This window comes from Meles meles, chromosome 20 (genome assembly GCF_922984935.1).
Source record: "Meles meles chromosome 20, mMelMel3.1 paternal haplotype, whole genome shotgun sequence".
NCBI classification, from domain to species: domain Eukaryota; kingdom Metazoa; phylum Chordata; class Mammalia; order Carnivora; family Mustelidae; genus Meles; species Meles meles.
The window spans coordinates 4,299,785-4,327,650 of NC_060085.1; the positions used below are offsets into that span (position 1 = coordinate 4,299,785).

The 27,866-nt window shown below is 56.3% G+C and overlaps 2 protein-coding genes across 3 annotated transcripts in view; one reads left to right on the forward strand and one right to left on the reverse strand.

Moving 5' to 3' along the window:
• Window positions 1-4,736: 4,736 nt before the first annotated feature.
• Window positions 4,737-22,215, forward strand: LOC123932815 (long-chain-fatty-acid--CoA ligase ACSBG2-like). Its single transcript, XM_045991449.1, has 13 exons — window positions 4,737-4,800; window positions 5,283-5,506; window positions 8,851-8,939; window positions 9,468-9,588; window positions 14,255-14,335; window positions 14,445-14,594; window positions 14,708-14,884; window positions 16,615-16,796; window positions 16,901-17,134; window positions 20,448-20,665; window positions 20,906-21,063; window positions 21,486-21,732; window positions 22,127-22,215. The coding sequence occupies exons 1-13, from the start codon at window positions 4,737-4,739 to the stop codon at window positions 22,213-22,215; spliced, it is 2,034 nt and encodes a 677-aa protein (XP_045847405.1).
• Window positions 22,216-25,079: 2,864 nt separating this feature from the next.
• The window catches only part of MLLT1 (MLLT1 super elongation complex subunit), a 65,015-nt gene continuing 62,228 nt past the window's right edge, over window positions 25,080-27,866 (reverse strand). For both annotated transcript variants that reach the window (XM_045990617.1, XM_045990616.1), the window contains one exon: window positions 25,080-27,790. In XM_045990617.1, coding sequence (XP_045846573.1) covers window positions 27,662-27,790 — 129 coding nt within the window. In that variant the 3' untranslated portion in view covers window positions 25,080-27,661. The remainder of the gene's footprint in view (window positions 27,791-27,866) is intronic.

Here is a 27,866-nt window from a genome sequence, read left to right on the forward strand (position 1 = left end):
GCAGCCACTCTGGAAAACATTATGGAGATTCCTCAAAAAGTTGAAAATAGAGCTACCCTATGACCCAGCAATTTTACTACTAGGTATTTATCCAAAGGACACAAACATAGTGATTCAAAGGGGCACCTGCACCCCAATGTTTATAGCAGCAATGTCCAGAAGAGCCAAACTCTGGAAAGAGCCCAGATGTCCATAGACAGATGAATGGATAAAGATGATGTTGAGTGTGTGTGTGTGTGTGTGTGTGTGTGTGTGTGTAATGGAATATACTCAGGCATCAAAAAGAATGAAATCCTATCACTTATAAGGACCTGGCTGGAGGAGCGCCTGGGTGGCTCAGTGGGTTAAATCCTCTGTCTTCAGCTCGGTCATGATCCCAGGGTCCTGGGATGGAGCCCTGCATCGGGCTCTCTGCTCGGCAGGAAGACTGCTTCACTGCCCACCTCTCTGCCTACTTGTGATCTTTATCAAATAAATAAAATCTTTTAAAAAAGAAGAAAAAGGACATGGCTGGAGCTACAGGGTAATTATGCTGAGTGAAATAAGTCAGTCAGAGAATGACAAATACTATCTGATTTCACTCATACAAAATTTAAGAAACAGAAGAGATGAACATGTGGGGAAGGGGGAAAAAAGAGAAGGAGAGAGGGAGGCAAACCATAAGACACAGTTAACCACGGAGAACAACCTGAGGGTTGTTGGAAGGGAGGTGGGTTGGGGGTGGGCTAAACGGGGTGAGGGGTATCCAGGAGGGCGCTTGCTGTGGTGAGCACTGGGTATTCTATGTAAGAGATTAATCACTAAATAATACTCCTGAAACCAAAACTACCCCACATGTGAACTAACTAGAATTTAAATAAAAATTTGAAAAAAAAATTAATTAAAATATAAATAAATAAAAGTTCGGGGCACTGAAAGTCATACAATCTTCTTCCCAAATAATACCATTTCAATATTTCCACTCTCAGGGTACCGTTAACAGCAACCTACAGCTGGAAGAGGTTAAGAAGTCACCGATAGCCTCTGCCAATGGATTCTCTGAACATGCTTTGAGGTTAAGAATTTGAACTCAGAGCCCGTCGGTTCCGTCAGCCGTCCCAGGCTGCCCTAAAGAGCCTGCCTATTCAGAGTCCTTGTAATCCTTGTGTCTCCCGGAATGACTTACTCTTCCTGCCTGCCGTCCCCCAGATCCTTGCCTTTAATGAAAGGACAAAGACGTGAGACTTCTGTCTTCACATCCTCCTGTAAAGCTACTGACCAAGACAGTGTGGTACAAGGTCAATACCGCAGAGAGTGCAGAAAGGAAAGCTCACATTTATGGCCAACTAATTTTTGATGAAGGTGCCCCAGGGTTCAGTGGGGGAAAGGACCATCTTTGCAATGAATAATGTCACAATAACGTGCCCAAAGCAAACAAAACAGGAGAACATAGATGATCATCTCACACCCATGCAAAAACTAACTCAAAATGTATCATACACCTAAATATAAAAGCCAAAACTACAAAACTTTAGGGGTAAGGAGAAAATCTTTGTACCCTGGGATTAGGTAAAGATTTCTTAGATGTGACTGCAAAGCACACAGCATAATTGACATGACATGACCGGACTTCACCGAATTTAAAAGCTCTTGACCTTCAAAACATACTGTCAAGTAAATGTCAAACTTGAAACTGAAAAGACAAAAGTATTTAAGAATCATGTATCTGGGGCATCTGGGTGGCTCAGCGGGTTAAGCCTCTGCCTTTGGCTCAGGTCATGATCTCAGGGTCCTGGGATCGAGCCCCACATCAGGCTCTCTGCTCAGCGGGGAGCCTGCTTCCCCCTCTCTCTCTGCCTGCTGCTCTGCCTACTCGTGATCTCTCTCTCTGTCAAATAAATAAATAAAATCTTTTTTAAAAAGTTGAAAAAGTTTAAAGAAAAAAAAAAGAATCACGTATCTGCAGGGCGCCCGGGTGACTCAGTCTGTTAAGTGTCTGCCTTTGACTTAGGTCATGATCCCAGGGTCCTGGGATGGAGTCCCACATGGGTGAGCCTGCTTCTCCATCTCCCTCTGTGTGCTTTCTCTCTCTGTCTCAAATGAAAAAACTAGTTCTAAAAATCATGTATCTGCTAAAGAACTTGTAACCAGAATATGCAGAGAACACATACAACTCAACAATAAAAAGACAAATGGCTAAATTTAGAAATGGGAAAAGGATTTGACTGGACATTTCTCTAAAGACAGACAAACGGTCACTAAGTATGTGAAAAGATGCTTCATGTCGCCAATCATCAGGGAAACACAAGTCGAAACTACAACGAGACAGCACTTTACACACACCCCCACGGCTAAAAATTTAAAATCTGGCAATATTGAGTGTCAGCAAGCATCTGGAGGGACTGAAAACAGCAGGGCCGCTGTGGAAAGCAGTTTAGACAGTTTCTCAAAATGTTGAACACGGAGTTACTGTATGACCCAGCAATTCAGCTCCTAGGTATGCGCCAAAGAGAAATGACCCAAAGGCTTGTACACAAATGTTCACAGCAGCGTTATTCATAATCACCAAATGCTAGGAGAAAACCCAAATGTCCACTAACCGATGAATCAATAAACCAAACCCAGTACCATCCAAATCATGGAACCCTACTCAACCACAAGAACGCACGGACAACAGACACACCCAGATGAACTCACACTATGTGGAAGGAGCCAGACGCAAAAGGCTACACAGTGTCACTTCACTTATATGACATGTCTAATAAAGGCAAAGGGATGGAGAGCAGATCAGTAGTTGCCCAGGGCTGGGATGAGGAGCACGGTCAATGTCACACAGGCACAAGGGAACTTTCAGGATGATTATGGTGATGGCTTCATAACTATATGACGTTTAGTAAAAATCACTGGATTGTTGCAATGGGTACATTTTATAGTTTGTCCATGATAGCTCAAAAAAGCTGAGCGGGGAGGATGCGGGGATCGCTCATAGGGCTGGAAAAGCCTGCTCAGGAACAACTCTTAAGTCCCCAGCTGAGAAGGCTCCATCATCTCTCCAGCGGCTGATAGACTCCCTCTGTCCCCACGGTACTCAGGGCAACTGCTTATGCCCAAGAAGCTGCAGATTGAGGAGACCTCTGGCCAAAGCAGGAAGCGGAGGCTCCCACTGCGGGCCCCAGAAAGCACCTGGCTCTCCCCCTCACGTGACTCTCTTCCAAATCAGTCAAGACTTGGAACCTCCGCGACCACCCCAGCAACCACCACTCTACTTTCTGTCTCTCTGAGTCTGACTGCTTTAAGTACCTCCCGCAAATGGGATCAGACAGAATCTGTCTTTTTCTGTCCAGCTTGTATCATGAGCACAATGTCCTCGAGGTTCATCCACGTTGTAGCAGGTGTCGGCGTGGCTTCCTTTTTAAGGTTGAATCATAGCCCATTGCACGGATGGACATATTTTGTTTATCCTTCATCCATCCGTGGACAGTGGTTTCCTTTGAACTGTTGTGAATCGGGCTGCTGGGAACGTGAGCGCGCAAAATCTCTTCTAGCCCCTGCTTCCCGTTCTCTTGGGTATATTCCCCAAAACGGGATTCCTGGGTCATATGGTAACTCTATGTTTGACTTTTTGAGGAACCAGAGAGGCCCTGAAATGCCTTTTTGGTTTATCGACCTCAACAGCATCCAACGCAATACGTAAAAATCCAGTTGTATGGCCATCCGGGAAACTATTCTAGCTCCAGACCGCGTCTAATGGGCAGGTGAACTCAGGACCCCCCAGGCACAGCGACTCAAGGTCCTTCTCCACCTTTTGGGAGCCTCGGGTTCTGCCGACCTTAACTGGCTCTCTGACACGCTCGGCTTCGCTGGCCTCTGAGACCTCGTGGCTTCCACAGCGCCTCCTCATCTCACTACTCCCTTTCTGGTCTCCTGTGAACTTTGTCACCCAAAGCTAACAACTCTGGGCAGGGACTATGGAGTCCCTCCAGCTGCCAGCTTTAAAGCCAAGATCTTGCTGCCCGCCAGCTCCTCCCTGGGAACAGTCACCTTGGGAACCACAGGCTGTGGGGGCAGACCCCTGGCCCCTAAGACAAGCCTCTACCAAGCAGCAACAGGCCACATCTCCATCATGACTCCAGGCTACAGAATCCACAGTGAGGTCACAAAGGCTGGCCATAGGCAGGAACATTCTGGATGTCTAGTCCAGAGACTGCTGTCCCCCTGTGGCTAGAGCAGGGGGGTCATCAAAGCTCATAAAAAGAATTGCCAGACCGACGTGGGCACAGCCTCCCCGATGACAGAGAAGGGTGAAAATGTGTGGTGGGCGGAAGGCAGGGGCTGGGAGCTGACGCATTTCAGCTCCCGTCAGGGGTCAGCCAGTCTCCACACTGCGTGGGGGTTGGACACAGAAGGAACCAGAAAGCAATTCTTTACTAACACAGCCAGCAAGACCCCGTGCTGATCCCACTCTCACCACCTATCTGGCTTCTTTTTCTCCTTTTCCCCCACTTTTCCTTATACCCCAGCCCAGACGGCCTTCATCACACTCTCTCTTTCCCCCTCCCCTCCTTGCCAAGTCAACTCCTACCCACTGCTCAGAGCAGCCTTCCCCGACCACCCCCGCGAGTGGCTGGGAGCCCCGGGCCTCCAGGGGCCTGGACACGCAGCCCTCCGCCAGACTGCAAGTGTGTTTCTGTGGATGTCCCAGGAGGCCCGATGCTCCCCAGGCCGTAAGAAGTGAGGCCGAAGGTACTCTGGATACCATGTCCTCACGCAAGACACTGAGTCCAACTGACAGAGATCGGCGATCAGACGTTAAAGCCAAAGGTAAGGGGGGCTCTTTGGGCCCCACAGAAACCAGTCACCCCCCCAAAGGTGGGTGAGCCAGCCTCGGGATCTTCGGGGTCAGGTGAGGGCGCTGGGCGAGGCTGGCCGGGCGGCTGAGAGTAGGGGAGGGAGATGGCGAAGGTGGACACAGCGGTCAGAGGCGCTGGTCCTTGGGGAGTCCACAGGAGGGGCAGCGGGCCTGCGACTGAGCTGCCTGCTTGCTGGTGGGCTGCTGCCGAGCCCCCTGTCTGGGCCGGTGCATCTGTCTGTCCACCCGTCCCTGCGCCCTCTTCCGTGCCTCCCCATCCCCCTCCACCTTTCTCCCTTGGCGGCGGCGTCTCTCTCCCTCCATCCGCCATGCCTTCCCCCACTCCCCCCCTCCCCCCCTTGCTCTAACCGCCCCTGCCGCCACCAGGGCCACAGCCCTGCCCCTCTTCCACCCACCCGGGGTCTCACTGCCCCCGAGCCCCGCCTGCCCACAGAGCACCCCTACTGCACGTCAAAGCGCGACGGCGAGGTGCACCTGCGGCAGGAGGACTCCATCACCAGCCAGGCGCCCATCACCGTGCACGACATGGTCCTGAACACGGCCATCAGGTACGCCAACTACATCGCGCTCGGCTCCAAGCACAGGAACGGCTGGCACCTGCTCACCTACATCGAGTACTACGAGGAGTGCCGGCGCGCCGCCAAGGCCTTCCTCAAGGTACCACGTGCCCTCCTGCGCCTGCGCGCACGCGCGCTCTCTGCTCTGCGCTTGCGCACTGCTGTGCCCGGGCCACCGCGCCTGCGCCACTCCCCGACACGCCCCCCCCCCCGCCCCTTCCTTAAGCGCCCCTCCTGCCAGGCCGGCCTGGACAGGCATCCTTTCGTCTGGCTCCGCCCTTACCTGCCCATTTTTGCTCACATCACTTAACCTCGCTCAGCACCAGGTGTGGTTAGATGCCAGTGACTTTTTTGTTTAAAAAATGACTTAGGCTACGCATGTGGACGTAGCATCAAGTATAGACTTGTGGAATCACTGTATGTACCCATAAAGCTAATGGAACACTGGGTGTTGGTTGTGCTTCAAGCCGTTTTTTTAATGACCCAGCCTCACCGTGCCTCGGTTTCCCTATCTGTAAAATGGGGATTTTTAAAGAAACGATTTTATTTATTTATTTGCCAGAGATCACAAGTAGGCAGAGAGGCAGGCAGAGAGAGAGGAGGAAGCAGGCTCCCCGCTGAGTAGAGAGCCGGATGCGGGGCTCGATCCCAGGACCCTGAGACCATGACCTGAGCCGAAGGCAGAGGCTTTAACCCACTGAGCCATCCAGGCGCCCTAAAATGGGGATTTTTATATCTATTTTTTATATGTATGATATTAAAAACGTAAAAGTTACATATGGACAGATCCTTTTACTTTATTTTTATTAAATTTAGTATAAAACAAGGGTTTGCTACAAGAAGTCAGGGAGTTGGGGCGCCTGGGGTGTTCAGTGGGTTAAGTGTCTGCTTGTAATTCAGGTCATGATCTCAGGGTCCTGGGACTGAGCCTGGTGTCAGGCTCTCTGCCTAACCGGGAGCCTGCTTTTCCTTCTTCCTCTGCCCCTGCCCCAGCTTGTGCTCTCTCCCCTCTCAAATAAAGAAGTAAATACAATCTTTAAAGAAAAAAAAAAAAGAATTCAGGAAGTTTACACCTATCAGACAGCCCCTGACTCACGCTGAGCATTACATCAGCGTTAGCTTTATTTTTACCGTAGTTACTGTGTCTCTTTGCCAATGTCTCACCTTTTTTTTTTTTTTTTTTTTTTTTTTTCAGATTTATTTATTTCCTGGAGGGAGGGGCAGAGGGAGTTGGAGAGAGAATCTCAAGCAGGTTCCCTGCTGAGTCCAGGGCTTAACCTCACCAGGCTGAGATCGTGACCTGATCTGAAATCACAAGTCAGACACAGACTAAGCTCCTGAGGTGCCCCTCCAATGCCTCATCTTTTGAGCGAGGTCATCCCTGATCACCCTGGGTCCCCAGACTCACCAGCCCCCAACACACTCTATCATAGCCCCTTTGAAAATGTTCTGCCCAGCTCTCATAGCCATGTGGCAACATAGTTGTATAATTTTATTTGTTTAGTTGGTCAGAGGGCAAGGGGCTAGACCACCTCATTCATTGCAGGCCTCCAGAATCTAGCCCCTTGGGTATGTCTTAAATAAAGGAATGCCTGTTATTCAGATTAGGAAAGGGAGTAAGAGACCTCTAGGGACTTGTCCAGTCAACGTAACAAACAAGTATGCAGGAAGTAGACAGTGATCCAGAGAAAACTAAAGAAAATAAAAGGGTAGACGAGCTGGGGAAGGGGTTGCAATCTTACCCTATGGTGGCCAAAGAGAGACTCTCTGAGAGTGGCATTTCAACAAGACTTAAACAGCTGGGAGGGGGGAATCTAGGTGAGTATTTGGGGATAAGTGTTACAGGCAGTGGGAACAAATGTGCAAAGGCCCTGGGGCGGGACGGGACTTGGCATGTTGGTTGAATAGCAAAGAGGCCCATGTTGCTAAAGCAGAGTGAATGAGGGGGAGAGGGAGGTGATGAGGGCAGGGGGCAATAGGGAGAGGTCTTGCTGGGTCTTGGGGGCTTTTACCAGTAATGAGGTGGGAGCCATGGAGGTCTGTAAGCAGAGAGATGTGCCCAGAGTTGGGTACTCACAGGCACTGTGTGGCTGCTGCAGAGAAAACAGACTGGGTGGAAAAAGAGACACCAGTTGAGGTTGAGAAGGTGTGTGGGACCAGTATGGTAGCAGGGGAGGGGATGAGATGTGGTCAGATTCTGAAGGCAGAGCCAACATTATGTCTGGATGAGTTGGGTGTCCAGGAGAATGAAAGGCACTGAGGATAATCAGGATTTCTGGACTGGGCAACTTGAAGGAACTGCTGTTGACTGAGATTGCAGAAGGCAGGGTCAGCACAGGGGAGTGGGTAACATCAACAATTCTTTATGCTGACTTTATGGTGCCCTGTTTAGACAAGGACATGAGCAGTGGGCAGTTGTGCTCGGAAGACTAGAGTGGAGGGGAAAGGCCCACCTGGGGGCCAGGTGGTGGCAACCCCTGGTTCTGCCAGGATGGATGAATGGTGCGCCATTTTGAATTTTTAAGTCAATCCAGATGTCAGCACAAATAATGTGGGTATACAGAGCTTGAGCTAGGCAGATGTTCTCCCAATATTTTATCTAATAAAAATGGAGGGGTAAAAGGATCTTACCTAAGTATCCACCAATAAAGGGGGGGTCACTAAATTATGACTTTAAAAAAAAAAGATGTTATGTATTTATTTGAGAGAGAGAGCACAAGCCTGGTGAAGGGTAGAGAGAGAAGCAGGTTCCCCGCTGAGCAGGGAGCCCGACACGGGGCTTGATCCCAGGAACCTGAGATCATGATCTGAGACAAAGGCAGACACTTAACAACTGAGCCAGCCAGATGCCCCCAAACTGTGACATCTCTATGTTACCCAATATCATTGAGGTGTTATATTTGATACCATAAAGAAATATTTAAAGGCTGGGAAAACAGTCAGGATGTTTGGTTTTACCAACAATGGCGTGTTAATGATAATATAGGCATACTGCAGCCCTGATTTTGTCAAATATTTATTCATAAAAATGTTGGAGGGGGGAGCATGTTTTATTCGTATTTTCTAATCTCAGTACTATCGACCCTCGGGGCTGGATCATTTTTTGCGGACGGGTCTGTCCTGTACACTAGAGGATGTTTCTCAACACCCCTGGTGCCCACCCACTCGATGTCGGCACATTCCCTTCCCCAGAAATGTCTCCCCATGTTACCCAAAGTCACCTGGGAAGGTGGAGTCGTCCCTGTTGAGAACCACTGCCCTAGATGAATATGTGGTAGCTTGTAATGGGGGAGATGAGCTCTTTTATCAGCAAACAGAAGCCCAAATGGTCAACAGAGAAAAGGGAGCCCAGTGTTCTCAGCCTGAGGCTCTGACTCCGGGGCAGGGAGGGAGGGGCAAGTGGCAGATGAGCACCCTGTGCCTCACAAGGGCCTCTTTCCCCAGCTGGGCCTGGAGCGCTTCCACGGAGTGGGGATCATGGGGTTAAACTCGGAGGAGTGGGTCATCGCCAGCATTGGTGCTATCATGGCTGGGTAAGAGTTATCTGGTATCTCCTTGGGGTATATGGAGGCAGGAAGCCCCCAGCCCAGCAAAGGCTCATCCCTCCTCTTAAATCTGTAGGGGGTCTCATGGAAGAGTCCCCAGTTCAAGGAGCAGACTAGGCTCCTATTTGGTCTGTGTTCAGTGGGACTTGTCAAGGGCTCAGCCCTGAACACCAACCAGCTCACGCTTCCTGACATTCTCTACCTGTCGAACTCCTACACATCCTGTGAAGCCCAGACCCATGACCCCTCCTCCAAAAACCCTTCCCCACTTCCTAAGGTTCTCCAGCATTGAGCCTTCCCCTACTTGTCCAGACCATTCGGGAACCTCTGGAGGGCAGGGCTCACACCCAAGCTGTCCCTGAGACCCACCTTCAAACAAGGCATACTGTGGGTGTTTGAGGCTGTCTGCCATACTAAGGGCTCTGCCTGAGGGACTGTCTCTCCTTTGGCAAAGCCGGCCTCTTGGAAACCCTGCAATTCACCAGTGGGTCCTCACCTCTTGGGTTCTGCTTCTAGAGGCTTCTCTGTTGGCATCTTGGCCACCAACTCCCCCAAATCCTGCCAGGTCATCGCTGAAAGCTCAGAGATAGACATCTTTGTGGTGGATAATGACAGGCAGTTGCAGAAAATCATCCAGGTCAGTGACTCGGGGAACTGCGGGAGCCAGGCGGGCATGCCTGGTGGAGGGCACAGCTCAGGTAAAGACACAGACTTTGCCTAGTAGACAAAACGGATCCAATGAATGACGCACCTACCATCCCACGGTTACTCACAAGCTGGGAACTGTGGATTCCATGCATGGGCAGGTCCGGCGCCTGTAAGAGGTGCCAGGCATGTGCTGTTCCTGCCAAATGGCCCTTGCTTTGCTGACCATAGCCGGTGCTCAAGCCCAAGGAGGTCAGAGCCCGCTCAATGCTGGCTCAGGGGTTGACCCCCAACACACCCCAAACTGGGACCTCAATGTGTCTACTGTAAGCAGATCCTCTCTTCCCACCTTTTTAAAATAATTGTGGTAAAATGCACACAATATACAATATACCGTTGACACCCTTTTTAGTTCGGTAGCATTGAGGGCACTCACAGTGTTATGCAACCGAGACCTCTGTCTGGTTCCAGAACATTCCATCACCTGAAAAGCAAGCCCTGCGCCCATTAGTGGGGATGTTTCATTCCCCTGGCCCCAGCCCCTGGCAACCAGCAACCCTCTTTCTGTCTCTGTGGATTTGCCTGTTCTGGATGTTTCATCTTAATGGAACTGTACAACAGATCCTGAATTTCTCTGGGCCAACACTGCTCCAAGTGAGGTGGTTCTGGGTGTGGGGTCCATGGCTCGGAAGCTACTTCACTAAGTCTGGGCCCTGGGGCAAGGTGTTGGACCTCCTGGTGCCTCAGGTTCCTCTCCTGTAAAATGGGAGTGGTAATAGGACCTACCTAATGGGTTTGGTTCTGAGAATGAACTGAGTACACCTGAAATAGGCTAGGACAGAGCTTAGCATGGTCAGTGTTCAATGTTAACGCTATCATCAATAGGATCATCAATGGTACAGTCATTCCTATTTGATCTCTGTTCCAAGGAGGAATGGGGAGAGATCCACGGGCATATGGAGCACCCAGAGGAGGTGGACATCAGAGTAATGCCTACTCATGTTTGGTCGCCCCAGACTCTGGGTTTTCTTCTCCCTCCCGTGGAGAAACTGTGATGGTCCTACAGCTGAAACTTCTGGGTCAGCTCCTGGCCATCCTGGAGCCTGAGCTGAACCCTCTGAAGTGGGGACCCTAAGAGGACCCAAGACAAGCAGACAGAGGCATGTAGGCAAAGACAGGGCCACCACGGAACACCCACGAGGATGACTCCAGTTTTAAAACAGACCATACCGCGTGTTGATGAGGAGAGAGAGCCACCAGAATGCTGCTTCATTGCTGGCAGAGATGGCGCCGCCATCTTGGAAAATGGCTAGATGGTTTCACAGCAAGTGAAACGAACACGTAATATATGGTCCAGACCTCCCACCCTGGAATACATACCCAAGAGAAATGAGAACATGTGTCTACCCTGCATGTGAGTGTCTGTGGCTGTTCTAGGCATGATTGCCAAAAACTGCCCAAACATCCATTAACCAAGATCCAGCTGTTTTTGTATCATTTGGATGAATCGTGGTCCATCAGTACCACCAAACAGGACTGGGCTCCTGTTATGTGTAATCACAAGGCTGCATCCAAAACGTGCTGAGAAGTTACCCATGGTGGGAGTTTATATATGGGAAGCCCCAGCAAAAGCAAAGCTACGGGACAGAACTCCAGAACAGTGGCTCCCAGGTTGAAAGGCGGAATCGGACCACAAAGGAGCTGAGGAAATTTTATGGGACGATGGAAATATTCTAGATCTTGATGAAGGTGGTGGTCACACAGCTGTAAGTTTGTCAAGACTCGTGGAACTGGAGGTGCCTGAGTAGTTCTGTCGTTTAAGCATCTGACTCTTGATTTCAGCTCAGGTCGTGGTCTCAGGATTACAAGATCGAGCCCTGGGTCAGGTTCCAAGCTCAGCGTGGAGTCTGCTTGAGATTCTCTCTCTCTCTCCCCCTCTGTCCCTCCCTGCTGCTCTCTCTCTCTAAACATAAATAAAAAAGACTCATGAAACTGTGGACCTAAACAGGTGACTTTTACTGAATGTAAATTATTCGTCCATCAATCCAGTCCTCTGTTGAGAACGTAAACCGGTGCGACCACTATAGAACACAGCATGGAGCATCCTCAAAGCTTTATAGAGGCAGCAGAAATCCCATGCGGGATGCGTGCCTGAAAGAAGTAAGGAAAGGTGTTGAAGATACTTTGGTTCATTCAAGTTCATAGCAGCAGTATCCACAACAGTCAAAATATGGAATGTCCCGGATATCCGCTGATGGATGAAGGATACATACGGCACGGTCCATCCCCATGTGGGAACATGGTCCAGCCTCAGAACGGAAGGGACCCTGATCCCTGCCATGATGTGGAAGGACCCCAAGGACACTGAGCTCAGTGAGAGGAGCCAGACCCAGAAGGACACATCCTGCAGGACCCCACTCCCAGGAGGTCCCCAGGGAAGTCCCGTCCACACAGACAGAGAGGAGAGGGTGCGAACCAGGGCTGGGGCAGGGAGTGGGGGGGTCCATGATTCACGGGGACAGAGCCTCCCTGTGGGGAGATGGGAAGTTCTGGAGATCTGTTTCCCAGTCATGCAAATGCACAACACCACAAACTATCTGCTTAAAATGGTTAATATGGGAAACTTTGTTATGTAATTTTTTTTAACCACCGATGTTTTAATGCTAAATAAATAAATAAACCCAAGACAGGGTTGGGCAGGCGACCAGGTGTGTGGCCTGGGTCATTCTCCCCCTGGAAGGCGCGCCTCTGCTGCGGTGGGGACGATGTCGATAATGAAACTTGCACTGCCCGGCTCTCCTCCCCAGTGGCTCCTCCTTGTTCCTCTTCACTTGCTTGAACCTTGATCACAGAGCCAGGCCGGGGACAGCAGACCTCTGCTCTCCGTGTTCTGTGTCTTCTCCCCGGGAGATATCTGTTTGTAGACATTTCCTGCATTCTTATCCCCAGCTTTCCCAATAATCGCCGTGGGATGCCGGAGAGGCATCTCAGACGCCGCCTGTCCAAACCCAAGCTCCGGATTTTCCCCCAAAAAACCTGCTCTTCCCTCAGTATTCCCTCCTCCTTCCAGCTGCTCAGACCCAAAGTCTGGCCCCATTCCTGAGTCCTCCCTCTCAGGAAATCCCAGCGGTCCGTGTGATCAGCCCCTTGATGCCAAGGATGTCCACGTCCTAATCTCTGGGACGCGTGATTACCGCACCTTGTGCGGCAAAAGGGATTTCACTGATGGGATTAAGATTAAGGCCTTTGAGCTGGGGGATGATCCTGGATTATCCGGGGGAGGGGTCTCCTATAAACCTGCCAGCTGGAGAACTGGAAAGACAAGGCAGAGGCGAGAGCGGAGAGATTCAAAGGATGGGAAGAACTCAACCTCCTTGCCCCCCGGGTTTCTGACTTTGGAAATGGAGGAAGGGACCCTGAGCCAGGGAATATGGTGGCCTTCAGGAGCGGAGAAGGGCCCTCGGCTGACAGTCAGTCAGGAGACAGGCAGACCTTGGTCCTGCAGCCGCAGGGAGCCGGATTCTGCCAACAACCCAAAGAAGCCAGTTCCCAAATGAGCAATCCTGCCGTGGGGCCCCCCGAAGGGACCCAGGCTTCCCACTCCTGGGTCTGGAGATTACGAGACTCTAAGCAGAGAGCAGACCGAGCCGCTCAGAGCCGACACCGTAGTGTGTCCCAGCAGCCCTAGGACACCCGAGGACATCCAGTCTGCCTTCAGAATGGGCCCAGGATCCCTCGACCTCGAAAACAAAACACACCCACAACGAAAGCCCGGTTCAAACGTGGGCAAAGAACTTCGACATTTCTCCAGAGAAGAAACACGCACGGCCTTGTAAGCCCCAGAGAAGATGGTCAACGTCCACGGTCACCCGGGAAACACAGAGGGGAGCCGCCACGAGACGCCACTTCCCACCCACGAGGACAGCCATGGTCAGAAGGGCAGGTGACAAGTGTTGGTGAGGTGGCGGGGCCCCTGGAGCCCTCGTGCGTGCCTGGGGGGGTTGGGAAAATGGGGTGGCCATGTGGGAAGCTGCTCAGAAAGCCGACGGTAGAATCACCATCATATGACCGCGCGATCCCACACCGGGGGGTCTACCCAACAGAACGGACAAGTGTGCAAACAAAAGTTCGTACACAGACTTTCCCGGCAGTCCAGACAGGGGCACAGTGCAGCGCCCCACCAGCCGATGAGCGGATAAATGGCAGCCCATCCCCGCCCCGGACTGCTCCTCGGCCCTAAAAGGAGGAAAGCATCGACGCGCCCCAGCGTGGGTGGACCTCGACAGCGTGACGTTCAGTGAGAAGAGCCGGACACACACAGCCGCAGAGTGTAGGATTCTGTCTATACGAAACATCCAGAATAGGCCGGAGGACGGGGGAATGGAGTCACGGCTAACGGGCACTGGATTTCCTTTTGGGGAGACGGAATGTTCTGGAACTAGACAGAGGTGACATTCACATCACGTGAATGTACTCAATACCGCTCAAGTGTCCACGTTGAAATGGTTAACGCGGCCAATTCCTGTGTGTTTTGCCACAATCCAAAAATGGGGGAGTGTCCTTGCCGCCCGTGGGAGAAGTGCTGGGGAAGCGGGCTCGGGGCTCAACTGTGACCAGAGCTCCTGCCCGGCACCTCCTGAGCCCTCGCTGTCTGGTAGATCCAGGGCTCCCTGAAGCACCTCAAAGCCATCGTGCAGTACAAGGAGGAGATCCGGACCCGGCTGCAGAACCTGTATTCTGTAGGTCCTCGCCGGGGAGGGCAGGGTCGGGGGCGTGGCCTGGGGGCTGAGGTCTCAGGGTCAAGGTCCCCTCGTGGCCACCCCCCACCCCTCCGCGGGCTCTCTGCAGTGGAGAGGGTTCCTGGACCTGGCAGGCGGCGTCTCGGAAGACACGCTGGACCGGGTCATCGACTCCCAGAAGCCCAACCAATGCTGCGCCCTGGTCTACAGACTATCGGCCACGGGCCCCCCGAAGGCCATGATGCTCAGCCACGACAACGTGAGTGTCCCCTCCGGAGAGGGGCGGCCCGGGGCTCTGGGGCTCGTGTGGACGGAGGTGAGCTCCCGGAGGTGGAGAACAAGCCTCCGGGTGACGGCTCCGGGGTCTTGCAGATCACCTGGACCACGTTGGCCACGGCCCAGAGACTGTCTTACAAGTGCCCCCCGGAGGCGCAGGAGGTCCTGGTGAACTACCTCCCGCTCAGCTACATAGGGGCCCAGCTCTTCGACGTGTGGGTCTCCATCTCGGTCGCCGGAGCCCTCTACTTTGCCCAGCCAGATGCCCTGAGGGTGAGCGGAGCTCCCGGGCCCTCTGCTGCCGTGGGCGCAGGGGAGGCCGGGGAGGCTGGAGGGGTGGGGGGGTCCCCCTCTGTGCGGAGCTCGGCCCAGGACTGGGATGCCTCCCCTGCCCCCACCCCAGCCTGCTGTGTGACTTCGGTCCTCTGCGTCTCTGGGCCTCAGTTTCCCCGTCTGCGAAGTGGCGGGGCTGGAGCAGGCATGAGCTCGTGCTCTGGGGAATGGGAAGCCTCCATCCGGCTCCTCCCACAGGGCAAAACTCACCGCACAGGAGGCTTGATCGAGCTGTTAAAAAAGCATGTGAGGGGAAGCGCCCCTTGTGCCCATCAACAGACCAGTGGGTAATAATACATGAGTTCCACCCATCCGACAGGACACGGTCCAGCCCTAGGAAGGAAGGGACCCTGCCACCTGCCATCACGTGGGGGGACCCTGAGGACACGGGGCTCCGCGAGAGCAACCAGACCCAGAAGGACCCGTCCCACAGGACCCCACTCCCAGGAGGGCCCCAGGGGAGTCCCATCCGCACAGACCAGAGAGGAGAGGGGGGGAGCAGGGGCTGGGGCAGGGGGTGGGGGCCAGTGCTGCATGGGGACAGAGTCTCCGCATGGGGAGATGGAAAGTTCTGGAGATGGACGGTGGGGATGACTGCAGGATGGTGTGAGCGAGCTTCAAGGCATGGAGCTGTACACTGAAAATGGTCAAGATGGTGTCGTGTGGGTCCTGAGGTCGTTGACATATGTCACGAGACCTCAGTCACAGCCGCGTTGACTCTGAGTGTAGAAAATCACACACTTCCTGTCAAGACAGGAAGTAGGGAAAAGCGAAGAACCAGGACATGGTTGCCCGCCGGATCCTTGCGTCTCCCTCAGCCAAGGGGCCAGGTGGTGGGGATGTAGGCTTCCCGGGCCGAGGGGCAGAACTGAGGTGAATCATGTAGGTGCTTAGGGAGAGAACAAATTCCTGCAGATTTCTTATTGAAAAAGGTGGAAAACATTACGGACACGAAAGCTTCGATTTCATATTTTCGTGTGTCATAAGCTCTTCTTCTTGGAGCTCTTTAAAGGCCTTTTATAATGTGACCCAGTTCAGCTCTGGGGCTGGCCTCTGTTCCGGTGGGGGCCGGTGGGCGTGGCTCGGCTTCGTCCCAATTTACTCTACACATTTCATTGTCAATGTTGCGTTCCTGGGCACTGGGGCATCTCTCTCGGTAACCGAGAAGATGTGAAAATGGTGATAAAGCCAGAGTTTGTCCCTCCCCATCCCCCACGTCCTCTCATTCCCTCCCCTCCCGTCCCTTCTGTCTCTTTGTCTCATCTTGTCTCTCTCTCCCTCCATCTCTTAATCTGTGTGTTTGTCTGTCATTTTCCATGTGTTTCTGTCTCTGTCTCTGCACCTTCCCTTCCCTTCTCCATCCGCTACTTGCCCCGACTCAGGGTTCTGGGAGAGGGTGGACGGGATCCCAGGAGCAGCAAACGTTGTGGCTGAATCTCACATGTGTTGAGCCACGTGGGGAGGGACACGGATCCTGCGTGTCCAATTGATCAGGACCGGTGGGAGCAGATGGTCCTGGTCATCCCCCTTGGCGCTCCCTGCCTCCCTCACGACATGGCTCCCGGCCATGGCTGCAGGGAAGGGCTTCCCACACCTGGCCCTACAGTGGGGCAGGGGGCCAGGGGGCTGGGGCAGGGCTGGCTGGGAGCCCATGGTGCCATGTGATGCAGGGCTCCCTGATAGACACGCTCCGGGAGGTGAAGCCCACCTTGTTCCATGGCGTCCCGTGGGTCTGGGACAGATTGCTGGACAACCTGAAGACCGACCAGCTCTCGTCCTCCCCATTCCGGAGGAGGGTCGACCAGTGGGCCATGTGGCTGGGACTCAGGACAAACAGGAAGCGGATGTTCAGGTGAGGCTGGGTCTCAGGGCTGCCCCGGGGGTGGGATGGGGTGCGGGGGGTGCCGGCGTGGAGTCCCAAGGCCCAGCTCTGCTCCCCTGGGTCTGCTCCTCAAGGCAGACTCATCCCCCGCTGTGCTTCGGCCTGGCCAAGAGGTTGACCTTCAACCAGGCCAGGAGGTTCCTGGGTCTCCATCGCTGCCGGCAGTACTTCAGCCTGGGCCTGGGGCTCTCCAGAGCCACCCTGGATTTCTTCCTCAGCCTCAACATGCCCATCCTCGCGCTCTACGGCCTGTCCGAGAGCACGGGCGTGCACACGGTCTCCAGGCCGCACGACTTCCGGCTGCTGAGGTGGGTCCCAGTGGAGGGGCGGACAGGTGGCCGCGGGGGTGGTGCGTGGGGGGTGGGCAGCATGGGCTGACCTTGACCGGGGCGCATGGTCCCGCGATTCTGTTCTTCCCCACTGCGGAACGCATATCCGAGGTCAAACAAGCAAGCGAATCCCCATGTGGGGTGACCCGAAGCCCCTCAATGTGTCAACCATTCTTTTTACGAATGTCCAGCCATTTTTGACACCCTGGCTCCTTGGGAGGGAACACATTCATCACCTTGTAAAGGTTACCCTGAAACTTCACAGCTTAGTACCACAAACGTGATTCTGTGGCCCCTGTGGGCTGGGAATCAGGAGCTGTGTGGTCCTCGCTCCGAGTCCCTCAAGGGGTCGCAGTCAAGCTGTTGGCCAGGGCGGCCTCATCTGAAGGCTCAACCGGGGCCGGAGGAGCCGCTCGGAGGCTGGCTTCCGCACACGGCAGCTTTGCTCCTTTGCTAGCTGACCTCTCCCCACCGTGGCTGTAGTCTTCCCCCACACAAGACCCCAGAGAGGGCAAAGTGGAAGTGGAAAGTGGAAACCACATTCTCCTTTAGGTCTAGGGTGGCCAGATTCAGCAAATAAAATACAGGACACCCGGGGACATTTGAATTTCAGACAAACAACTTTTTTTTTTTTTTTACTGTAAGTATATCCCCTGTAATATCTGGGATATACTTATACTTGCACCTGTAATTCAGATATAGCCAGGCATCTTGTATTTGATCTGGCAACCCTATTATGACCTAACCTCAGAAGTGGAACTTTGCTATTTCTGCCCTGACATCTGTGGGGGTCGGGAAGACCAGCCCTCTCCAGGGTGGGAGGGGGCGGCACCAGGATGTGGATTCTTCGTGGGCAAAGCCATCTGGAGGCTGGCTACTACCGCCGCTGATTTCGTTCAGGGACCCCTGCACATTTCCCGGAGGACTCAGCATGTGCTGAAAAAACAGGACAAAATAGTTGACTTGGACACGTCACGACCCTTTTGGGGGGCTGCCTTTCTCCCCCTGCCCTCGGTCTCCCTAACCTGGGGCTGGCCTCTGAAGGGGCGACCGCTTTCAAAGGTAAAACTAGACACACCTTAAAGTAACAGGGACAGATTTTATTCACAACTACCACAGCAGCCAGAAGGAGGGCCCTGTGTGACCTGACCTCCACTTGAATTTGGGCCGAGGGACTGGATGTCTTCGAGGGGTCTGTGGGGTCGAGGGATGTGGTGGGGGCTTCAGGCGTCTGGGAAGTGGCCGTCACAGAAAGCAGGAAAGGGGGTCGGCGCTCACTAACGGAACCACTCCGGGTCTGACAACCGGCACTTGCTTCTCTGGAGAGAAATAAACCTACCGTGTGTTTGTGGCAGGAGGTGTAGATGAGAGCAAGCAGCCCTCTGGGGAGGGGTCCTGAGCCTCCCACAGGCGCTGGGGGAGAAAGCCAGAGTTACCTCCCTGACCATTCACATTTCAAAGAGCAGAGAAAGTTCTGGGTGGTAGATTTGCATCTCAAAGGGCAGAGAGAGGACTTGCCTGAAAGCTTTTTTAAAGTAGCTACCCTAAAAGGGGGCTTAGGGGGCCATCCGGGAAACTCTCCTGGGAGCTCCGAGCTTTCTGGAAGGGATGTAAGAGGGACGGGGGCCATCCTGGGGGTGTGGCCTGAGCGTTAGGAAATGCTAAGATTTTCTCAAGTCTCTCTGTTCAGGGGTGGATGAGATGGTTTGTGCCTAGAGACCAAGGCCAAGGGTTGTGGAGAAGACAGCTCAGAGAAGCCCGAGCTGTGTCTGGTCAAGGGGTCTGCGGTACCTCCCGAGAGCACCTTGGCTTTGGGGAGGTGAAAGCGACCTTCAGCAGAGACAAGATGAAGGCCAGTCACCAAGCACTTTCCCACCCACAGGGTCTCCTCAACCCCCAGACCCAAAGAGAGGCAGGGCAGAAAGGGGGACAGGCACGGAGGCTGAAGGAAAGACAGGTTCCGCGGCCCGAGCTGTCGCCCGATGGGGTGGCGGTGTTTGGAGTTGCCGCACGTTCTAGGTACCGCTTGGCATGTGGAGTGATCCCTGCCTGCCGGGGGTGTCAGACCACTAGGGTTCCAGCAGGAACCCGGTGTCAAGAATCCCTGCCGTGGGGGGAGGTGGGGCTCGCAATCCAAGCAGCCAGAGCCAGCCCCCGATGCTTCCAGAATCCTATCATTCCGCACAAGGTCCTGAGCAGCTCGAGCGAGGAAAGTGGTGTCCGCAGCCGGGAGACCAGTCAGAGCAGAGGCGCCTAGCCAGGCCTCAGGGTTTTCCAGAATTTCACTGGGCGGCTTTGCTCCTTTGGGGGCCGTGGGACCGTGAACGGAGATTGCCTTGCACGAGGAGCTGGGCGTCTGGCCTCAAGGGGCGTGTCTCTGCTCTGGCTGCGGCGACAGAGCACCACAGGCCTGGGGGCTTCAAGAACCACAGAGAACTCGTCTCAGTTCCGGAGGCTGCAAGACCGTGATGTCCCTGATTCGGTTGCGGTGTGGACGGCTGGCTCCTCTCTGTGCCTTTGCATGGTGGAGAGATCGTGCGGTGTGGACGGCTGGCCCCTCTCTGTGTCTTTGCATGGTGGAGAGAGGGTGTCTCTCCTTAAAGGACATTGGTCCAGTCATGCAGTCCCCACTCCCAGGACCTCACGGAAACCCAACCAGCTCCAATCACCATCTCATTTGGGGTTAGGAATTTGGGGAAGACACAATTCAGTCCGCGCAGGTATATCCTGGGCATTGGCCGGGCCCGTGCTGAGGCCCCGCCCTGAGTCTCCAGATAGCCTGGGGAGCAAGCGCGGCAAGGATTGGGGTCCAGGTGCCTAGATAGGAACCTCGAACTTTGGAAGGCAAAGCATCAGCCCCAGCACCCACCCCCAGTTTCCGAGGACACAAGCAGGTGGTGAGATGCCTCATTCTTGCCTGGATGGTCCTGTTTTCTCTCCTGCCCAGATACCTCTCACAGCAACCCGTCCCACCCAAAAGGTGTCTGGAGTTCACCTGCCTCTTGCCTTGTCCCCTGTGCTCATCCGTGGGCTCCTGCTGGCCAGGAGCCGGGTGTGGTAGGTCCACATACCCAGCGAGCTTGGTTCTAAGTCAAGGTGGGCCAAGCCTTCCCTCCCTGTCCCCCCTGCTTTGCATCCACAGGACATTAGAAGCCGGACAGGCAGGAAAGCCCTGGGATCTGAAAAGCTGTGTGTGGGGGTGGCGGGGTGGAGGGTAAGGGGTTGCCCCTCTGCCAGTGGGAATCTCTATCTGGTGTGTCCCTAACATCTCTTCCCTGCCCACTGTCCCCAGCTGCGGGAAGTCCCTCCCCAGAACCCACATTAAGACACAGAAGGAAGACAAGGAGGGCATTGGGGACATCTACATTTGGGGCCGGAACGTCTTCATGGGGTATCTCAACGATGAGGAGACCACCCAGGAGAAGATAGATGCCCATGGCTGGTTGCGCACGGGGGACCTTGGCTTTTTGGACATTGATAAATTCCTGTACGTCATGGGCAACACCAGAGGTGAGCAAGGCAAGGCTGCAAGGTGCTCTGCGCCTCTGAGCGGGCCCCACAGGGCTGCTGTGGACGGTGGTGCGGGTAGTGCACTGCACAACAATGAGGTGAGGACTGAAGTCCAGCTTGGAGGCAGGGACACCCTTTGTGTGCCTGGGCTCCAACTCTGTCGTTTCTGAACATCAGGGGGTGGCCTTGGGCTGCGGGAGAGCTGACTTGATGCGGCTTTTCAGACCACAGCCCCCCCAGCTCCCTGTCTGCATGCAGATATCATCACCCTCAGTTCAGGCGAGAGGATCAACCCGAACCCCATCGAGGAGCGGGTGAAGCAGTACATCCCCCTTGTGCGCTACGTCGTGCTCGTGGGCCAGGACGCGCCCTACCTGTGTGCCCTGCTCACGCTCAAGGTACCTCCCGGCTGCGAGTCTGAGCCCCGCGACGATCCGGGCTGTGGGCTGGGCGGAGGCTGCTGCCCGGTTTCAGGATGGGCATACTGAGGCTGGGGGAGGAGAGGCAAGGGGTCGGTCCCTTGGCCCCCTGAGTGGGGGGGAAGCTCCTGGCCCATTTCCAGAGAAAGGGCAGCTAGGGCTGAGCTGGGCCCACCCAGCTCTGAGGAAGTGGGGACGTGGGGGGGGGCAAGTCTCTCCAAGCCGAGCTTGTTTTCTTGCTGGCCCCAGAGGGGGTGGGGACGCGGCCCTCCCAGGGTGGAGAGGAGAGAGACAAGCCAACAGGAGCGAGCCCCCGTGTGGGGAGCTGGGCTCGTGGGCTTGGGTGTGGGCGTGGGGGCAGCTAGGGAGCCTCCTGACCCATTGCTCCCCCCCCATGTCAGTGCCAGATCAACACGGACACGGGGGAGCCCCGGAACGCGCTGACCAGCGAGGCGGTGGCTTTCTGCCGGCAGCTCAGGAGCCAGTCCACCCGGCTGTCCGACATCGTTTACGACGGAGACCCTGTCGTCCTGGAGTTCATCGGTCAGGGCATCGACGCCGCCAACGCCGAGGTCACCTCCGACAGCGCCAAGATCGTGAAGTGGACCATCCTCAGGACCGACTTCTCGGTGGCTGGAGGGGAGCTGGGTGAGCGGGGGCGGGGCGGGAAGGCGTCCTGCTGGGGGGCTCCCTCCCAAGCCCCTGGCTCGTGCTCCTTAAGACGCCACCGTTTCCCGGGCCACGATCCCTGGCGCCTGCGTGTTTCAGCGGCCCCTCCGAGGAACCGGCTGAGGGTGGAGGGGGCGGTCCTCAGCAGCGGTCCCCGTGCAGGACGGGCAATCGCAGGGCACTTTGGGATGGGCCTCCTGTACCTCCCCTCCTTGGACCCCTCCATCCCAGCCTTCTACTGTTCCGACCCCAGGCGCCCCCCTGCATCTCCACGACCAATCCGGCCCACGAACATCTCATCCTGCGGGGAGGGAGGCTCCTGCAGGGGTGGGGGAGGGGGGAAGACCCCGCCTTGCATGTGATTCTGTGACAGGAGCCACCACCAAACTCAAGAGGGCCATGGTGGCCAGGATCTACCAAGCTGAAATTGAAAATCTTTACGAGGATGACTCTGACCACTAACCAGTGGCCTTTCCTGGCCTCATCCCCGGACCTGGATCCCCCTGTGCCCCCGAACCCCTATCGGAGGATCCAGAAAATCTGATGTTTGAGGCGCTGCCTTCTAGAAGGAGGGAAGCCGCTCCCAGTGCCCAGCCGACCGGGATGGGTTTTAACTAAGATGCCCCCTCTGGGGTGGTGCTTTATGTTTAAAGGTGAAAGTGAATAAAACTGGTTTCACGAAAGCAGTGGTTCTTACCCCGCGAGGTCCTGCGCCCCCAGGACACACATGGCGATGTCTGGGGACATTTTTGGTTGTCCCCACTAGGCAGGTGGGTGCTAGTGGCACGTGGGGGGGGGGTGGAGGCCAGGGACGCCACCCGACACCCCACAGGGAGCCCGGCCGCAGTGTCCGAGGAGTTCCTGCTGAAGGCTCCGGGAAAGCCGAAACCAGATGTGATAAAGCTCACAGTTTCTTCACTTTGAACACTGCACACACTCTGACGTGAGAGAGGTGAGGCTGGGCCGCCCAGGCTCGCGACCCCCTGGAGAGACGGTGCAGGAACGACCCCACCCCCGCGCTGTTCGAAGTCACCGGAGAGAGCGAGCGGCCCCCAAGGATTCTCTGGGGACCCACCCAGTGCCAGCCAGGACGCTTTTTTTTTTTTTTTAATTAAAATTGAAACTAAAATGTTAACAGGAAACTTCAGGATAGCGAGATAAAACGTTCTAGAACTCAGGCTGATGAGGCTAGCCGGGAAAGCAACCACACGGGCCTCTCTGGGAAACTCTAAGAAGGGAATGATCATTAATGGAGGGGACTAGTTCTACTAGTAGTAAGGAAATGACAAAGCCACGGCAGTGAAAAGCTCAGTGAGGGGACGTCAGTGACAGACGGGCCGAGGAGAGGAGCGCCGAGGAGAGAACTCGTAAACCTTGTATCACGCCTGACCAGGAATAAGCACCCAGCGGCCGCCCAGGGAGAAGCGGGCCGAGGACGCCAGGCTTCCGCGGGTTGAGGGATGTGGACGGCACACAGGGCGGGAGGGCAAGCGGGGAACTGTGCACCCAAGAGCCACACCTCATGCTCGGAGAGGAACACACGCGGGTGCACAAGCAGGCCGCCGCCCACGAGCCCCCTCGGAAGACGGGCGGGTGAGGCCGGCGCTGGTGCCCCTACCCCCACCCGCCACCCCCACGTGCAGTCAGTTGTCTGCAGTCACGGAAGAGAAGAAGGGGGAGGAACCCGTCCCGAGCCCGCCCGCAGGACGGGTGGTGCGGGTTAGGGTGCGTCGGCGCCGCGCAAGGACGGAGCTCGCAGATGCGTTCAGGAAGAGGTGTGCGGGCGGCCGCTGTTCGGGAGGGAGCGCTGTCGCCGTCGGGAGCGGACCGTGGCTCCAGAGGGACGCGTGAGAAAGTGGACGCGGAAAAGCAGCAGGAATGAGGATCACGTGCCTGTGGAACCTGCAGACTCGTCTGGAGTCATCAAAATAGATATTTACGACGTCAGATTTGGAAATACCCAAGGCAAAAGCATTGAAAGGGGACAGAGACGTCCTATGGATGAAAGAAACAAATCACCAAAAGGTTATGCAACTGTTTCCAACTGAAAGATGAAAAGGAAACTTTAAAGGCATCAGAGACCAAAGCCTCCAAGGGGCGAGAGGCTGGAGCTGACTTCTCAGCCGATCCGGCGGGAGGCAGACGGCCCCAGAGCGGCCGCAGAGCCACGGGAGAACGGGGCCGCCCACCTCGAGCTCCGCACCCCGTGGAAACGCCTTTACGCAGCAAGGATGACACAGACTTTTTTCTTTCCTTTTTTTTAAGGAACTGAATTCCCTGCCGCTAATGAGAATTCCTCAGGCTTCAGGCCAGGGAATCCCAGATGGACTCGCGGGAGGGAGGAGGGCGCTCCCCGGGGCCAACACGCGTGTGCAGCCGCGGGAGCACGTGCCCGGGCTCGAGTCTCAGAATGTGTCTACGTGCGGCGCCGCAGGCCGGCGGCTCTCCGGACGCTCCGGCCGCCCCGCGGGGGCTCCGGCGGCAGCTCCCGCGCCATCCCGGGCTCAGGAAGAGGCCGTGCGACGGTTCTCCGCCCCGCTGCCTTCTTGGCCCCCGGCAGTCCGCCCTTCAGTGTGTGGTGGGGCTCCACGTACCCTGGGAACCCCCGGGACCCTCTCGCTCTCTGCCCCTTCTTCAGGAGCTCAGAGCAGAAACTGCCCCAGGGGACTTGCAGAATCTTTCTCCGGTGGGAAAGACAGGCGGGGGAGCCCTGATGTGGGAAGCAGAGTTCTGGGCAGGCTGAGAAGGCAGGCTCCCCGGGGCCCCCTCGCAGCTGCCGTGGGCAGAGTGGCCGGGTGCCAGCCCGCCGCGCGGGGCACTCGGGGATGGAGATCTCGCAGGGCGGACGGGGCCGGTGAGAACTCGGGCAGCCACGGACAAACCAGCAGGCAGGCCACCCAGCTCTCAGCAAAGGAAGCTTCACCACCCCTTTTCTACCTATCTTGCCCTTGGTCGTCCTCCCACCCCAACCCACCCCCACCCCCCATCCCTCCCATCCCCCATGCCAACCCATTCCCCCCGCCCCCCTACACACCCCCTACACACCCGTTCTCCCACACTGTGAAGTCGGGCTTGGTTTTCAACCCCAACCTTGCTGCCTGCTTCCAGGGAAAGAACACACCATCCAAAACAGGACCCAGGACCAAATTCTCCACCGTCATCCCTCTCCTGGGTTCCTAGCCACGTGGTCTGTGTTCCTCCAGGAGGCCGACGTGCTCACACTTCCCCATCCCCACGCCCCCTGCCTGGGCTGGACACCCACCCTCTCCCCCCTTCCTGGCTGTTCCAGGAGGAACCAAGCGGACGCACGAGACTCTACACACAGCTCTGCTTTCCCATCTGACTTTATTTCACTTTTTTTTCTATAAAACTCCTCCATAATTTCACAATTTAACAAAAAGTTTAAAATCCAGGACAGAAACAATCCTGTAACTTATTACAAACACGATTCTCCTTTATTCCTTTTATCCAGGAGTTGGTCTCAGGCCGATGAGTGTCCTAGTTCCTAGTGAGACACATTCTTTGTAAAAACCCTTATGGGTAAAAAAGGTATTCGATACCTTTTGCTTTCAGGTGTCGGTTTACATTTTGTTCAGGAGATAGCAAAACACAGGGATTTGCACTGGGGGCAGGGGGCTTAACACTAAACACGAGGCCACCACAAAGTGCCAGCCCCTTCCTATGGAAGCGCCCCCAGAGCCCTTGCAGGCCCAGCTGCCGGGCAGCCGGGGGGGGGGTGGTGGTGGTGGTGGTGAGCAGCTGGGAATGCTGCGGTCGGGGTCAGGGCCCTGGGTGCCTGGCACGTCCATCGGGTGGTCATGGGGCCAGCACTGGGGCCTTCTGGCCAGAGGAGGTAACTGAGAAGTGGGTTGGTGCTTCTGAAAGCCCCAGAAGCAGCAGGAGGGGCCAGACCCTGCTGTTCCCGCGGGCAGGCCAAATCCTGGCCTTCCTCCAGCCGCTTCCTGGGTACGGCCCGGCTCCAGAGCTGAGCGCCGCCCAAGCTGCCACACGGAGCTCGGGAGGGCCTATGGCCCTTCTCAGCAGATGCTCCTGAAGGGGCAAGACCAGCTCGGGCTCCTGGCTGTGGCCCCCAGCAGCCTCCGCACACAGAGGGCTCGGTAGCGGCTGCCTTCCGTGTGGCCCACGTCAGGCCGGTTCCTTCAGTCCAATGTCTTAGAGTTTCCAGAGAAGAAAGGTGCCCCACTTCGGAGTATTGTCGGCCTGCCTGGGGAAGGGGACGGTGACGGCACGGAGCCCGCCACACAGGCCCGCCCTCTTCCTAATACCTCAAGGCAGTGGGGTCAGGAGAGAATCAGAGCAGACGGCGAGGAGTCATGGCGGTTTCCTCTGCAAAGCTCCCGGGCCTTCCCAGCGAGTTCTGGGGATTTCACCAGGGAGGCTGAAGTCTGGGGGAGTCTTGGAGGCAGGGCTCCCCCAGGAGTGCTTAGGGTCTGCCTCACAGACGAAACCACAGGGAAGGGGAGCCTGGTACTCCCCGCATCGGAGCTCAGAACGGGGGGGGGGGCCCTCTGATGGCGGGCGGGGGGGAGAGGGTGAGCCCACCTCTGGGCCCCACCCCAGTCCTTTCCCCCAAAAGTCGGGGGAGGTGGTCGGGGGAGCCTTGAGTCGCAGTCTGGGGGAATAGAGGCTGAGCACACAGGGCCCCCGCCCCGAGGAGCCCCATCCCAGGGGGTCTGACGCCGCGAGGGCATCCTGGCTGAGAGCGAGGGGCCGGCGTGGCCCTTGGAGAGTCTCAGGCATGGGAGTAGCTGGGTCTCTGGACTGGCGTGACTCGCAGGGGTGGGAGGGCCGAGCCCCAGCCAGAGCTGCGTGTGCCCAGAAGGGCCTGCCACTGGCTGGGCCCGGCCACGAGGGAGCTGGCTCCGAGTCCTGACACTCCTCAAAAAACTCCACAAACTATCCCGTCTTATTTGGCAAAAGCTCATTTTTTCAAAGTTCGAAGACTCCGACAGCAGAAGGAAGAGGGTCCTATGGAAGGAGGAAGAGGACGAGCCGTGGGGGAGGGGGCGGCCCCGGCAGGGCCTGCAGCCAGCGGAGCCCAGGTCGGCTCCTGGGGGCGGCCGCCCGTCCGACCAGGCACCGAGTGCGCCCAGGCCCCTGGGTGCCCGCGGACCCGCTGGCCCGTCGTAGTGTTCGCCGGCCCCGGGCAGGGCCCTCCGCGGCCCGGGAGGACGACTCGTCCCCTCGCCTGGAGAGGGCCCGTGCTGCTCCAGCTCGGCCTCCGGCCCAACGACCAGACCAGTGGAAACGTCTTAACCTAAAAGTCCCGCCGAACTCACCCCCCACCCCCCACGTGCAGCGCTGCCACGGAAACGCACACCCGGAAGCCGCTCTGGTACCTACAGACACACACGCACACTAGAGAGAACTATACAGACGGGTCCCAGCACAGTGAGAGCCTGGGGGGCGGGGGGGCGGCCCTCTGCGCTCCTGGGGCGCGGGGGGCGTGTGGAGGTGGGGGTGAACCGTTCGGGGAGGCTGGACGCAAGGCCCTGGCTGCTCGGAGAGGCCCGGGCAGTGAGACCAGGCCACGCACCCCTCCGTGGAGCAGCGGCCCGCTGCCGGCCACCCTTCCTCCCCTTCTGAAGCGAGGCCGGTGCTGCCTTCAACACCCGCTGCTTTCCGAGTGGGGAGCAGGGGACGGCCCCTGCGTGGTGGGGAGCAGTGGCGCTGGCCGGCCCCCCCGCAGCCTCAGGGCTCCCGCTAAGGTGGTGGGGAGGGCGGGCTGGGAGCCGGCGAGGAAAGTGCAGCGGGCCATGTGGGCCGAGGACAGGGCGGTCACTAAGGCAGTGCTGCGGGTGGGTGAGTCGAGAGAGGAGGAGGAAGGCGGGGCCCGGATGCGGCCGCCCAGGGCCCCAGCGAACAGGGCCCAGCACCCGGCCCAGGGTCATGTGGCCACGGCCTCCAGGTAGCTCTGCAGCTTACGCACGGTGGTCTCGTCCAGGGAGAAGAGATCGAAGTCGAAGGTGGTGTTGGTGACGTTGAAGTGGCCGGTCTCCTCGATCAGGTTGACGATCTAGAAGGTGGTGGCCGGGTGGCATCAGGGACGGGGGCGGGTCTGGGGCGGCCCGACCCCCAGCAGGCTCCGAGGT